The sequence below is a fragment of the Tenrec ecaudatus genome, chromosome 4 (assembly GCF_050624435.1).
Source record: "Tenrec ecaudatus isolate mTenEca1 chromosome 4, mTenEca1.hap1, whole genome shotgun sequence".
NCBI lineage: Eukaryota > Metazoa > Chordata > Mammalia > Afrosoricida > Tenrecidae > Tenrec > Tenrec ecaudatus.
This window is the reverse complement of record NC_134533.1, coordinates 191,899,019-191,915,499: the sequence shown is the minus strand read 5'-3', so window position 1 is coordinate 191,915,499 and position 16,481 is coordinate 191,899,019. Positions and strand designations below refer to the sequence as shown.

Genomic DNA, 16,481 nt, shown 5'->3' with positions numbered 1-16,481 from the left:
TAATTTGGCCAGCCTTTTGTTTAGTTAAAAGATGACTTATTGATTCTTTTAACATCTTGATCAAAAACATCTTGATTCTTTGTTTGGATGATGAAGACAGCCAAGCACTCATTAGTTTCCACTTTTCTACAATTTTCTAGTTTTCCTAATGATTTTGTTACTCTTAGTTTTGGGAAAATTTTTTTCCTCTTTATAAATTATAGAGTTTCTGGGGTCACCCCAATAAATAATAGGCTTGATCCTGGTTCTCGATGGATATTCCCGTTCAAATTCAAGGAGATTTCCTCTAATCTCATAAAGAGTCTTGGAAACCCCCGGACCTGCTCTGCTCTGCTCTGTCCGATAGGGTCAATCTAAGCAGGCATTGACTTGAGAGCAGTGAGTGTGGTTTGATTTTGGTTCTATTGCTTACCTATTACAAAGTACTTTCTGTTCTTTGACCAAGAATATATTTGATATATGTATATATTCAATATTTATTCTTTTTTCTTTATAAACCCACTAGACTATTTTATGATTTTCTGAATAAAACCATTCTTGTCATAACTTCCTCATAAGCCTTGTCTATATATTTTTAAAACCCATTTCTATATTTATTTCACTAATGTAGTTAGGATCCTTGGATCTGTATTCATAAGGACACGTTTTCTATGGATTTATTTTTTGTATTATACTAAATCTGATTTTGTTAATAGGACTTCCCATGTTTATAGATTGAATTCAGGCCATTTCAGGGATTTTTGTTCTTGTACTCTTAAGCTTAAAAAAATGATTTGTTTCATTAAGGCTTGCTAACACTGTCCTTTGCTAACATCACCTGAAACAGGCTTTAGAGGGGTCTGGTAAACAGTGTGCGTGAGGTCACCTCTTTCTAACTTCATTCCACTTATTGGTCTATTCAAAAACTGTAATGTTTTCTCAGCCTATTTTAGTAATGGCTGTGATCCCCATACAATCTGAAATAAATTTTTCACAGAATAATAATAATTAAGATAGTCTGTACATTTATTCTTTTTAGTTTTAACATGATTTATTTCTTTAAAATTTTTTTTAAAAAACCTCTCTGGTGGTTTTATTCTCTTATCTTTTCTGAAGTTTTAGTTTCTGTTTCATTTATTTCTACTTTCTTTCCGATTTACCTATAGTTTACTAGGATTTGTTTGTTGTTCTTTTTCTAGATGATCATGTTTCATTGTGTGACTTGAGGAAAAGTTCTACATGGTTTAAATAGATTTTTTGTTTCACATATCAAATTCTTTTATATATTATATTTTTAAATGCTTGCATTTTACCTAATAACACACATCTGATGTCTTTCTTTTTTTATCATGTTATTGGGGCTTATACAATTCCTATCACAATCCGTTCAGACATCTCTGTTGCCATCATCAATCTAAAAACATTTGCCTTCTGCTTGAGCCCGTAATATCTGCTGCTCATTTTCCCCCTCTCCCCACTGCCCCCTACCTCATGAACCCTTCATCATTCATAAATTATTCTTATTTTGTCACATATTACACTGTCCGTCAACTCCCCCCACCTTCTTCTCTGCTGTCCCTCCCCCAGGGAGGAGGCTATATATAGATTCTTGTAATCGGTTCCCCCTTTTTACCCCACATTCTCTCCACCCTGCAGGCATTGCCACTCTCACCACTAGTCCTGCAGGAGTCATCTATCCTGGATTCCCTGATGTCTTTCAATACATCTGTTGGATTGGAATATCAGATAGTCATAATGTTATTTGTTTCTTAAAAATAACATATTTTCATATCCAAAAGTCATTAAGTTCCTTGTTGCTGCTTCATAAAATCAAGAGTTATAGAGAAGTCCAAAGGAAATATTTTTTCTATGTCTAGATGGATAGAGTTTGAACTAAATGTAATATTTAAAATAATTTCAATTTTGCAACATTTAATTTTTTTTCTTTCCAGTCTAACTCCAAATTTAACTTTCTGTATTTGTCATCACGATTTATCAATTTCTGACACAAGTTAAATTATTTCACTCTTTCTAACTATTTTACTTTTAATGATATATATAATTTGGAGCATAAAAAGCCATAATTTTTTTATTGTCTTGTACCTTTTTAAAGACTTTCCTTAAAAAGCTATCTTGAGTGAGACGTCTCTACAATAATATTTAAACAGGAACAAATACCTTAATATAGAAAGCACCATAACCAGACCAGTTGCTTTTGAGTCAATTCCAGCCCATAGTGAATCTGTGGGCTGAAGTGGAACTACCGCATGGGATTTCCAAAGCTATAAACTTTAGAGAAGTAGACTGCCTCATATATCTCCATCAAGTGGCTGAAAGGTTGATTTAGCAACCAAGCCATGGGCCTAACTACTGGACCAACAGAGACCTTTAATATAAAAGGAATCATGTTATAATCAGAAGGGGGATCACAGTTGTAAGAACTACGGAAATGCGCTTCAAAGGACCGCTAAGGAGGGAACAGTTTCCGGTCTGTGTTGGGTAGGACACACGGAAGGTGTGCATTGGGAGCACAGAAAGCATTGTCTAGCAGAGTGGAAGTAATTCCTGTCCACTAGATAGGCCCATGTTGACATCAAGAAGATTAATCTGATGTCACAAATAATGAAAATATCCCAGAAGAAACTTATGCTCGGTGATTTAAAACCTAATACACTATAGTAGAAAGAACTGGAGAATTAGAGTAAGATCATTGAAAACCCACATCCCTGCCTTGTACTTGAAACCACCTCTCTGTTTGGGGGCAAATTACTCAATTTCTCTGACCTTTAGTTTCTTTTCAATTAATCGAGGAGCTAATGATAGACATGACAAAGTTCCTGCCTTAAAACCCAGAACATTATGTGGACTACACAAATGTTACTGAGACGAGGGACCTTCAGAAAATTAGTGGGAATTTTTCCTCCAACTTTTTGATGCCCCCTCATATATGTATTTTGGATACATTTCACTGTATTGGTTTATAAGTATAATTTTAATTTCCCCCAGGACATTATCATCACTCAGTATTGCTTAATAACACGAACTACTTTTTCAATCACTCTGTTTACTGAACAGCCCTTCTTTCATCTTTATACATCTCATGTATTTACCTGTTTTGTTTTAACCTAATTTCATTGTCCTTCCACCTTAGCTTTGGTTTATCATTTTAATGTCTATTTTTAATCTACTCTAAATACTCAGAACACCTCTATATTTTAACTATATCCATTTGGCAGAGATGCAAAACTAGAAGAAGCTATTTTCTCTGGCTTTCACCAGGAAAGAAGTACTGTGAAGTACTTCTAAGTACTGAAGTACTTCTAAGAAGTACTGTGACAAAATCCACACTAGGACGAATGGGAACCATTTCAGATGTATTATTAGCACACTCAACACTGTTGATCACATTCTTCAACAAATCCATTAGCTTACGTAGGTAGCAACCTTGACCTCTCATCCTGCAAGACAGATATTTCAGATACATCTTACTATCTTAAAGCTATCATCTTCTTCTAATGAGCCCTTACCTCTAGCATTTGACCTCTCCTCAAATGTCTATGGAAAAATAGAAATGGAAAAAAAATCTCCCTGACAAAAGTGACATCAACTCCCTTTCATCATCACACCTAAATGTAGAATTGAATGTATAAGTAAGAATCACTCAAATTGAGCTCTAAAGCCACTGTCTACCTCCTGTTTCTGGAAGCATTCTTTTTCCTTAGTGTTTCCTCTCTGCACTTTTCCATCCCAAACTTTTTTGTCTCAAAGTTGGTCTACTGCAAATTGGAAATCCTAGTTTTTCTTCTTACTCTGAACTCTCCTACTAGAGTATTTCATATCCAATTGAATGATAAAACGTGGCAGATTTGCTTTCTAAATGTGTTTCCCCTTTACTCCACCTCTCCTGCTATGACCATAATCTGAGCTAACACCGGTCCCCATGGATAGACTGAGAAGCTAAAATGGCCTCCTGAATCATCTCCTGACAACTCCCTAGGGTTTCCACACTGTAGTTATTGTAGTATTTTGAAAATTTCTCATGACTCATGAATGTGCCAAACCTTGCTATGACTTCATGTGGCAGAAATATTTAATTATGCATCAGATAGCATTTTCCTCTTTCTCTTTGAGTTATAGAACCCTCTCTTCAGCACCAATTGAGTTTTAAGAAGGTATTAGGTGGCCCGGCTAAAGACTACATTTCCCAGTCACCTTTGTGGTTGAGTTTGACCAGTGAGCTTGAGTAAAAGGGATACTTCCCACTTCTGGCTCCTCACAGGAAGCTTCTTGCTGACCGCTCTCCCCTTCCCTTTCCCAGGGAACAACTGCCTTGGACTGAATGATTAAGACAACTTAAGAAGGAGGGATGAGCTTCCGCACATGGTAGAAGCTTCCCCACCACTATTCCAATGGAAAAGAGAGAGAAATAGTGACTTTGTTATTCAAAACTCCATCTTTGTCTTTATCAGTTTTTCCGTCCGTCCGTCCATCCATCCATCCATCCATCCATCCATCCATCCATCCATCCATCCATCCATCCATCCATCTTTTCTTGCTAGAGAAGTTTAGGATGTTTCTACTATTTTTTTCATTCCACTGAAATTGCAAACTTCTTAAGGTGATCTCAAAGGACCTAGGTGATATACATGACTTCAACCTACCTTCTGGATCCCCTCATTTCCTTTTTCCTCCCATTCTGAGTGTTCCTTCCATATTGAACTGCATTCAATTCTTAAAGACGTTGTATTCCTTCCTCACTAAGTCTTTCACACCTCTCATTTTCAACCAAGAATTTTCTTCTTTTCCTAAATCCTCCACCTTGTTAACAGTTGTTTTTATTTCAAATTTAGAGCAATGGAAGCCCTGAATTTTCAAGCATTTGATGACTTTCCATTCAGATGTTTATCAGGCCCCAATATTAATGTTTTCATACTAATTTATTCTTGGTCTTTTTTATTAAGTGTTTTTTATATTTTAAAAATCCTTATATAAATATATATCTATAAACCCACTGCTGTTAAGTTGATTCCAAGTCATAGCAACCCTGTAGGACAGACGAGAACCACCATCTTGTTCTCTTATTGAGTGGCTGGTGGGCTCGAACAGACCATCTTTGGGTTAGAAACTAAAATATACAATACTTAGAATTACTCGCTGAGGATTAATACATTTTCAAATGCAATCTACAGTTGGTCTATGGGAACTGAAACATTTAACACATGAAGGCTGATTGGACCGTTCCACAATACAGTGAAATATGCTTTGTGCAGCCTTAAGTTAGAAAATGAAGTGACCTCTTTGATGGTTTGCTTTGCGATTAGTGATCTTTTATAAGTGATTCAAGCCTATAGTAATATAGAGTATTTTATTTTCAATATGGTATAAGAAGCAAAATGAGAACTTTTTAAAAAAAATCAAACTTGTAGCGTCAGAACAATTCCAGTGAATAAAGCTTCCTGTGTTGATCATGAAAGGATGCCCAAGAGTCATGTTAGCCAGAAGGTTTGCAGTTCAAACCCACCCAGTATCTCTTCAGAAGAGAGACGTGGGAGTTTACTTCCTTAAAGATTAAAGCCTTTGAAACTGTATTGGGAAAAACAACAACAAATAAATGGTATCCGGCAGTCTTGTTCCATGTCATAGTCACCGAGAGTCAGAATGGACTTAATGGCAATGGGCATAAAAGAACTCCAGTGTGGAATGGGGAGGAGAGTGTTAAAGTTCTTGTAAGACCTGGAGTCTAAACCCAAGTAGGTGAGAACGACAATGTCCATTAATCTCTGTTACACTTAGCACAGAGCATTCATCCTGAGAAGTTACTGAAGCCATTAAAGGTTTTGGTGCTACGTGAAGGAACATGGATATCAGTGCATTCTGAGTTCACATACTGGATATATTCCTTGCTACCTGTGTGACCATAGGATTTATTATTAGACTTTCAGTTTTCTCATTTAGGAATGGAGGGTAATAATAATAGTAGCCATTGCTATGTATTATGGTGCTGCCCCAACAAAGCATCCGAACAAAATTATTGACCTCCAATCATGGAATCATAAAATCTTCATACTAAAGTGGTCCGATGATAAAGTTTAAGTAAATGTTAATTCTAAATAATTCTTTATGTTTGCAATCATTATAATCTGGATACAATTTATTTCCGGTTACATGGGATGTTTATTCATTGGCCAAATGTCAAGATTAAATGCTGCCTAGTATAATTTAATTAATTTCTCACTTGCTCTTGAACAAAATTGTTACTGCTAGATGCCTTTGAGTCCAGCATCATCGTTAGCCACGTGACAGAGCAGTACCGCCCCTCTAGGCTTTGCTTGCCACTAATCTTGATGGAACGAGATCTCAGGTCTTTGGCACCAGCTCTTGAGTGGGGTTCAACTTCCCAGATTTTCAGCTATCCACCAAGTACTTAACTATTAGACTACCAGCACATTTCTCGTGAACAGTAACCTTTATAAAACAAAATAATAAAGGTGGATCTCGACTTTTTTTTTATCAAAACAGAGACTATTGATTTAAATATGAAGCCATGAAGGTATTTGCTACTTTTAGACATTATGTCTTACACAGCTAAAACTTTTCCATTCAAAATTTTTTTTTAATCCAGCATATTTTCCCCCAATACTTTCATGGCTTAACAAAAGAAAAAGACCAATTTAAAATTTAAATTGGTAAAATAATATTGATAGGTTACAAAATGCAGATGGACAGCATTTAAAGAAATGCTCATGCGCATTCATAATGATAAAAATGTAATTACAACAAAAATATGATATTTTCAACCAGAAAAATGTTAGACAATGCTCATTCAATATTTCATATTTTGATTTGTGTGTGGTAAGTCAGGTATATTCATCTACTTATTCTTTGAATATATATTAATGGAATACAGGAATATGTATAGAAAGATTTAAAATGTTCCCTATCTACTACTATACTAGGAATTCATTCACTAAATATTGTGGTATGAGTTGGGGGGGTCAGCCCCCACCACTAATCACGGGTTCACTAAGCACAATTGTACAGTTGAGATATACAAAGATTATAGTAAAGTCATCGAGAGCATGAGAGATAAAAGATATTGCAATAATGGAGTCAGGCACATTTCATGGTAGCATTTCGTACCTCAGCCCCACTTGGTGGTTCACCTGGAGAGAGGGGGAAGGGAAGGAGGACAAGTAGAAGGGGAAAGAGGGGAGGAGAGGGAGCCAAGGAGAGGTCAAGGGAGGAGCGGAGAGAGTGAGAGGGAGCTCTCTTGCTAACCCAGGCCTATATTACCTTTGGGAGTGTGCAAGCCCACTAATTACAGGTAAAGACCTACGTCACAGGAAGGGGTTGCACTATAGGTTATACAGCAATGAGAGGGCTATATTCTACACACAATAGGAAGAGGAGGGATTGGGGGTATACATGTGACAAGATGGATGGATAAATTAGGATGGCAGTTTAATTTTGACCTGTTCTCTGGATCTCCATAGGAACCATTCTCAGTAGGGTGTGAACTCCACCTACAGGAACCAAGTCAATGACTGCAGGGCTGTCCATGTCCTTACTAGCAGGGAGGGGCCTACTCCCTGGTGACTGACTGTCTTCAGGGAGGATGTCTGTAAGCATCTGACCTCCCTCCACAAAATATCTTGACACACAGGATCAAAGCTCTATAAATTCAAGGATCTTCATTGAGGACTATCTATGTTGATTTGTTTTTTAATCCTAAATGTTAATACAAGTGATTCAATGAAATAACGAAATGAATTTAAATCAGTCTTAGAGACATTAAAGCCAGAACCCCCCCTTAGAAGGGAGGACGGTGAGACTTCATCTCACATATATTGCCGGGTGAGACCATTCCCAGGAAGATGGCGGCGTCATGCTTGGTAAAAGCATCCGACTAAAAGAGAAAGACCGTCAACCTGACGGACTGACACAGTGGCTGCAGGACTGGACTCGAGCAGTAATTCTGAGGAGTGCTCAGGACCAGGCAGTGTAGCGTTCTCCTATACGGAGGGTTGCTATGAATCAGAGTCTACTTGGAGCTTTTTAACAACTGCAGCAGTCATTACCCTCAAACGGTAGACTATTAGAAATTATAAAGAACAGGGGAAAATGATGTCTACAAATATGGAATGATTTTAGAACTTATTTTGATGTAGAAAGAAAAACTGTGCACAGCTTCATTGTAAAATTAAATTCATGCAGAGACAATGAACAGAGAAATATGGATGCAGGTGTTCTGGACTGAATTATGTCCCCTAAAATATGTTCCAAATTTACTTGGTCATAATTCTAATATGTAATTATCGTCCATTTTAGTGATCTGATACAGTTATCCTATGTGCTGTTAAACCTATCTTCTCTGATAAATTACAATTAGAAGTATTTATGTTGATGAAGCAGGATTAGGTTGTACCTGGAGTCAACCTCTATTGAAATATAAAAGAGAATAAACAGAGAAGCAGATCTGACAACCACCAAGGAAGAAGAATATTTGCGAATGATTGACACCAAGATACATTACAATCCCCAAAGAATGCTGTTCTCAGTTGTTGAAAGGAGACAAGGACCTTCTTCCAGAGCCAGCAGAAAAAAACCTTCCTCTAAACTGCTAGCACCCGGAATTGTGACTTCTAGCTTCTTACACACTGAGCTTGAAAAAAAAAAAATGTAGATTAAAGTCTCATTTGTCATGTTTCTTTCACAGAAGCACTAGAGAACTAAAACAGTAGGCTCTGTCTTAAACATTTTCTAGAAAAACATTAAGAAAAATATTGAAAATAGACTTAGTGATATGGGTTGGAAGAGGAAAGAGCAGGCAAACCTTTGTATTTAATATTTTTCTGAATGGTCTGAAATACCCTTTGTGGTCACATGTATTTCACTTTTAATTCTAAAGATGTAATGCATTTAATCTAATGACAAAAGTACACACATTATAAATGTCTTAATGACATTTAAGATGCTGAATAGCCTATACTGTATGTTCTTGGAAGGGAACTGTCAAGACTTGGCATTATTGAGTGGAAATCAGCTGTTCACTGACATGTAATGAATTTTGTTTTCCCCCAGACAAAGCCAAAGGAAGATCAAGAGCAGGGACCCACTTTGACTCAGCTCGGAGACGGAGCCGGGCAGTCCTTTATCACATCTCCGGGCACCTGCAAAGAAGAGAAAAGAACAAACTGAAAATAAATAATGTAGGTGGTATGTGTGTGTGCTGTGGATTCTGGTTTCTTCTGGTGGCCACATTTGACTTGCTAAAGAAATCTCCAGTTTCTCATGTATTGGTTTTCCAAGATTTCATTCCACTTTAGCTTATGCTTTCCTATAAAAAATGAACTGGAAAAGCTCAGCAATCATGAGGCATGGCTGTAATAAAAATGCTTAATCATAATGTTACCACAGCGCAGAGATTCAAATAGTATTGCAGTGAAGTTCAATGTGGTGCCAGGGATGGTACAAATGGAGACAGACTGGCAACATTTTATGAGACCAGATGCTGCAGCAAGCCATGTTACATAGAGATAGTTTGTTGGTGAACATTTCTCAGATTGAATTTCGGGACCTTTGATTTTGCCCTCTTCATCACTTTTTGTCCCTATGGGGACTATGAATAAATCAAAGCCAGGACTCCCCTTTGAAATTAGCACTTTATACAGAACACAGCGGGACATTTTACAGAAATGTTGCATTTGAACTTCCTTTCCATCATGCAGTTTTGTGAAAAAATTCACACTTGATCGATTCCAGCAGGTGATCCAGAAGTTCTTAGAATTAGCCATAGCAATGGTTTCTTTAGCATCTAACTTGTTACAGAGAAACTTCTGGAATGCCGGGCATACGTATACTTTGATCAAATAGGACCATGCAACCAATACACAAACTCTTGGTTTTCTTGATTGCGTTGAACAAAGATACGTGAGTCCGGATGTGGAGTGAACTCTAGGCTTTATACACCTGGTTCTGTTTCAATGCAATTCCTTTCTGGGAACCAGAACAAGGTGTCTTGCTCAGTTTGTTCTCTAGACCTATTAGTCATCCATATAATGGTCTCCATGTCCCAATGTGAAGTTCCACACTGTTTGAGGGCTTTTGGGGTCCTTATTTTAGATAAAGATTTTCTAAGGTTACCTTGGCCTTCATGCCCTAAAATTCCTGCGTGCTCAGAGATTGGCTTGAAACATTGCACAGCCCGTTGGTCCAGGGAGCTGGTTCCTCTTTACACCTCCCTCCGGTTACTGTCAGCTTTGGTGACAGTAAACAAGTCCTCAGACAAAACAAAAGCAATCACGTCTGAGCTCGAGTCTAAGCCAGCCAACCAGCAAACCACCTAAACAAATATTAGCCGAAGATTCCATAATGCTGAAAGCAGACGTTATCTTCCACCCTTTCATCAAGATGCACTTAAACATCGCAAATGTTAGCGGGCTTTACAATGCATTTTCTCAACCTGCTATTTCCCCCCTTCGGTTTCAACAAAGCACAAAACAGGACTTAAAAATCAGATTTGAAAAATGTAACTCCTACTGCTTAGCTAATTTGCTGTAATTGCCATTCATTTAAGAAGTACAAACATCAGGGTGGAATATCAAAATGATGCACAGTAATTAAAAATGTCTAATCAGCATGATAAACTGACTTTGCGGGTAATGCCCTATATCTGAAAGCCAAGTGTGGAATCAGGACTAGCCCTTCAGTTTTTCAAGGGGAACACAGTCACCTGGCTAAAAGAGACATTACAGGAAGACAGAAAGTAGATAAGGAAATGACCCGGCTAGTTTAATGGACAAACAGTCCATCTTAGCAGAATTTAAGCTAGAATAGCATTCAGGTGTACACATACAAAAGACATTTTTAATATTTTAGCCATTATTATTAACACTTTCCTTTCACTTAAGTCTGATTATATGATTCTCCTACCAATTCAATAGAAGGTATTATTTTTATTAGACCCATTTTAATGACTGGAAAAAATAACAATAGCATCACAAACCCCGGCCTATTAGAAGTCTTGTAGGTAGAAACACCCAGTCTAACACTCAGACCTGTCTTTTCATCCAAAGGCACTCTGCTGTGGGGGCTGCTTGCTGCTCTCTGCACTTTTTTGTGGAACAGACCATATGACACTCACAGACAATTGGAATCATGGGGAACTGGGGGCATGGTTTAAGGATCAGGGCTTGATGCCTTTTAGTTCTGGCTATCGCTTTCCCTATTACTTCCTGGAAAAAAACGTTTCATGATGCCCTGCTCCATGTGTAGACTGAGAATAGCAGATGACCTGTGTTTCAGAGCGCTGCAACTTTGGAGCTCACAAGGCCCGGTGCTGTAAATACTGAAGGTCGTGAGCAGGGCACAGCACTAGCGGTCCTCAAAGGTGCACACTGCGCGCTCACTGCCTGATACAGCGAGTCTAGGGTTAGTTTCTCATGTCTTTTCTCATTCAGACAGTAGTTTCCAGGGAATGCTAGAAAGATCATTTAAAAAATAAACAGTTTGCTTTAGTTAGGTTTGGCTTTGACTGTTGTATTTCAATAATTTATAAGGTAAAAATTATAAAACTAAAGTACCATTGGCATAAAGAAATATCCTTTGTGTTTAATATCTAAAACTGAAATTATATACCAGGGGGCTTCAAGAAGTTTGTGGAGCAATGCAATTAAAAGATGATGGAATTTTTCTACAAACTTTTTGAAGCCCCATGTGTGTGTGTGTGTGTGTGTGTGTGTGTGTGTGTGTGTGTGAAACTAAATCTAGACTAAGTATGTGTTCATAAAATCCAATTAAATCTAGCTAATTATATATTTCTTAGACAAACTGAGTCATTTTAGGGTTATAAATATTGTCTTCTCTCCCTTTCCTGCTAATGTTAAGTACACTTTCCAATATAATAAATGTTTTTAATTCAATATTTTTAATAGAAGTTTACAAAGAGTGTCTCATCTTTGTAATAGTCTCGTTATATGCAGAATTTTAGTACAAAAACATTTTAAGTCCAATCCAAGTTATAGTGAGTTCTCATTATTTTTTAATATTTTAAATAAGATTGTGTAGGTCATCTGTAAGAATAGAATAGTGTGACTTGTTTTCTGACGTGTAGGCATAACTAATGTGTGGCTGCGCTTTCCAGTCACTTCACTAAGGTCGCATGAAATCATTCATTTATAATCAAAAGAATGCACTGCTTGAGTTTTCTCAATCCTCATTCCAAGAGCGAGCTCCCCCGCATATAAACAAGGCAACATTTCATATCTGTAGAATTACAGGAAAACACTTATTTTGGATTAAAGATTGCATACTCTCCATTGCTTCTAATACTGTCTTATTGTAAGTACTTGAAAAAGAATGGTATTAGATGCCATTGTTTGGTATTATAACTGGAAGTGCTTTTCAACTGAAGGGGAATGAATACTTAGATCCAAGCTTACAAAAGAAGCCCAGTAGAAGCACTTTATTTTCTTCTAATTTCCATGCCAAAGTCCACTTTGGGTTGACAGGCGCCCCTAGAAACCAGAGAATCGGGCAAAGAGGGTAGATAGATCAGGCATCAGGGAATCGAATGGACATCAGAAACACTGGTACATGGGCTCCAAAAGACCATCTAGGAATCATGAGCTGATACTTCATTCTGAAATACTGGGGTCATGGGGTGTCTGCGTTGATTGCGTAAGAACATTAAAGGGAAGTAGAAACAAGTGTTGGGAATACCTACCACACACAGAAGCCAGACAGAGGGTGGGTGGAAACGAAGGTAGTAGAACTACATGGGCAACGAGAGTCACTGAAAAGTTGTTTCCTGATTTTCTGACTCTCTTCTGAACCTCAGACGCTTCAGGCAGGATTCAGTGAACACACCACAGTCCTCGGGCCTTGTCCCCAGAGCTCAGAGAAGCAAGCAACCCAGGTGCTCCAGAATTCGTTAACTGTTAGTTAATTCAGCTTAATTTCCACATTTAGTTTCCCGTGACCTATCACGTATTTCTCATTAATTGAGGTCAACGCAAGGTCTGCAAGTATCTGGTCACAGGCACTTCAAGTGAAATGTTTTTGAAGTTATCAAAAACTCCCATTATTCTTTTGCATTTAATCAGCTCCACAGTGAATATTGTTCTTCTCCTTCCACACCAACCCTTAGTTACCTCTTTCTCACCTCGCCATCCGAACGCCGGCTGGCCTTTGTCAGAAAAAATTCTTGTCAATAGGGCTATGAGGTTAGAGTTCCCAAAATTAAAGCTTCACCAACAACCACCATGCCAACTATATAGATGTCATGCAATTACACAGCCTGGTTATTTTTGGAAAGAAAATTAACAGCTGCTTGCCATTGTATGTTAATAATAAATGTATATTCTTTCTAGAGAGAATAATAGAAATCTTCCATGGCTAGATGAGAAGAAATTCAGGACAAAGATATATATATATATATATATAAAGATTGGCATCTGCAAAGAATTGGCGTACAAGATATTGCCATTACAATAAGAATACACATGTCTTTTAAGTGACCTTGAGTTTATAATGCATGTGGGGTTATAAAAGCCAGTGTGAATGTTCTTAGATGACAATTTAGGGGATGGTCATTTTATTCTTTTTAACAAACGAAGTATTCAAGCCGCACCAACTTGCGTTCATGTTTTATAGGAGGAAGCTGCCGCTATAGCAAAGACCTCTATAATACAGCTTCATGTTTACATCCCCCGCTTGTAGAAGTCACGTGTAAGATGTATTGCTGTTGTTTCCACGAATGCTCTCTGCACACAGTGTGTGTTTCAGACTGGGAGCAGAATCCTCTCTCATGTTGTGCTTCTCCTTCCTGTCTTTATTTACAGAATGTTTTTGTGGACAAACCAGCCTTCCCAGAGTATAAAGTCTCTGATGCAAAAAAGTCCAAATTCATCCTTCTGCATTTTAGCACTTTTAAAGCCGGCTGGGACTGGCTTATTTTGTTGGCGACGTTTTATGTTGCCGTGACCGTCCCTTACAACGTCTGCTTTATTGACAACGACGACCTGTCCACGACCCGGAGCACCACTGTCAGTGACATCGCGGTGGAGATTCTCTTTATTATAGGTAAGCACCCGCGGCTGCTTTCCTGGCGGATTTGCCTACGGGAAGGAAGTGGGGTTCCGACTTTTCCTGACACAAATTTGAACTGAAATCCATTTGCATGCGCCTGACTCAGCTCCTGATGCAAATCTTGGAGAAGCATGTCTTTGGGTTTCAGAAATGTACCTTCTTTCAGCCGGTGCACTGTTCCTTTATTCAAGCAAATCCAGACAAATCCAGACACCCTTTGGACACCCACTTCATCCAAAATGGCCGGAAAAGGCTTTGGGGGTGTTTTGTTTGTGTTCTTAGATATTCTAAACTCTGTAGGGTCAGAGTGGATCTTAGCGTGAATCCCCCAACAGTCCCAGGCATGGTTCTGAAGACACTGGCGGTGGTTGCTACAGGTGGTCTTGCTGCAAACTCGAGAGAAATCTCTCATTTTGCTCAAAGAGGAGTCCCCAGTGGGAGTTTTTCAGGAGAGTTTTCATCTCCAGACTATTGACAACTTTCATTGAAGTTGCTTCACTCTAACACGCCCTTTCCTGTTTTCTGCTTTTGTAAATCGTTGCTTGTTCACCCCAAGGCTAACTCTCGCTTGCACGTTCTAGAATTCTGCCTCTCCTTCTAAGGTTCAGGTGGACTACTTGTCACGTTCTTGACCCTCATTAGCAAATCGACGCTTGCATCGTCACCTGGCCGTGTTCATGGAGGGTCACATTCGTATAAGAAAGAAGTCATATCATTTGGAAAGCATTTCAGGCATTTAGACAAGAGTATGAGAAGTGGTTCTAAAAAGTTCAAAGAAAATGAAATGAATACACAGAGCAGATCAATTCTATAGTGAATGTTTTACATGTCGGGGTACTTTTTCCCCAGAAAACATATAAAGTTTTGGGGGAGAGTGTGGCCTCTCTAATAGAATGTCAGCTTCTGTTAGCTCGGCGGGTATCTGTGAGTTTTGGTGTGGCTTTAACATTATTATTGAGGTTGGCTATTCCAAGAAACACACTTTCAGAGTCTGGTGGTGTAGTGGTTATGTGTCGGGCTGCGAATCGAAAGGCCACCAGTTCAAAACCACCATCTGCTACTTGAGAGAACAACAAGACTTTCAATTCCCATAAAGAGTGACAGTATCAGAAACCCACAGCAGCAGGTCTACCCTGACCTGCAGGGTTGCTGTGAGTTGGAATTGGTTCAATGGCAGGGAACTCGAGGTTCTAGTTCTTCTGCCCCTACCCCTGAAGTGGGGCGTGTGGTATATTTTGGCCACTAGATGGCAACGTTGTCTACTTTGGTACCTTGCTCAGAAACAAACTAGGAAATTTATTTATCCACAGCTCTTAAGGAGTGCTGGTAGTGTAGTGGTTATGCATTGCGCTACTAACCACAAGGTTGGCAGTTTGAAAACACCAGCCTCTCTGCGGGAGAAAGTGAAGCTTTAATTCCAGGAAGGAGTTATGGTCTCTGAAGCCTGTACTGTAGGGTGTCTATGAGTCCGAATAGACTCACTGGCAGTGAGTTGTTTGTTGTACTCTTTATTAAAAAGAACCCCTGGTGGCATGCCGGTTACTTCCCTAAAGAGTTCCCATTTCAGAAACCCAAGTGGCAGCTCTATTCTCTTCTATAGGGTTTTCTATAAATTGGAATTGACTTGATAGAAATGAGTTGTTTTGTTTTGTTTGTTTTTATTTAAACCATTGTGTTAGTCTGGGTTGACTAGAGAAACATTCATAGACACTCAATGTGTATAAGAAAGAGCTTTATATACAAGAGCAATTGAATATTGAGAAAACATCCCAGCCCAAATTAGAACAAGTCTATAAAACCTGGATTAACCCAAATGTCCCCTACCAATCCATAAAGTCCTCTTCAGACTCAGGAAACACCTGAAAGATGCCAAATGCAGGAAGATCACAGGCCAGTGGGTGGGAAGTCTTTTGGATCCAGTGGCAGTAGAGGCATCTCAGTGCTGGCAAGGATCTTCATGCGGCTTCTCCAGCTGCGAGGCTCTGGCTGCCATCAGCCTTTCTCCATCTGCCTTGTCAGTTGCAATGTCTTCCAAGAAGTGAGCATAGAGAGAGTGTCTCCCGCCTCCCAGGAGGAATACCAGTTAGGAATATTGGAGTTCCCAGAATCCTCAGGGGAAGGCCATGCCCACATGGAGGCCTCATTGGCTATGACCTGATTGACAGGCTAGACTTCACCCCTTCATTCTTAATCCTCAAATTGACAACAGATTATGTAACAACCCCAACCCTATACCAATAAAGTGATGTCAAATCTTTGCTAAATTACATCTACCAAGGGTGCGCAAGAATTTGAAAGTGAAATCTTAGGCACATTGATTGTATGCGTGTCAATCTCTTGTTGTCTTCTATCCCTTTACTTGGTCATCCTTTGACTCCTTTGACTCCTTCCCACCCTCACCCACCTAAAAAGAC

The 16,481-nt window shown here is 38.8% G+C and overlaps 1 protein-coding gene across 1 annotated transcript in view; it reads left to right on the top strand.

The window, feature by feature from the left end:
• Positions 1 to 16,481, top strand: part of KCNH8 (potassium voltage-gated channel subfamily H member 8) — a 422,222-nt gene that overhangs the window by 215,670 nt on the left and 190,071 nt on the right. The window contains exons 4-5 of the mRNA XM_075548953.1: positions 9,061 to 9,188; positions 13,821 to 14,061. Coding sequence (XP_075405068.1) covers positions 9,061 to 9,188; positions 13,821 to 14,061 — 369 coding nt within the window. The remainder of the gene's footprint in view (positions 1 to 9,060; positions 9,189 to 13,820; positions 14,062 to 16,481) is intronic.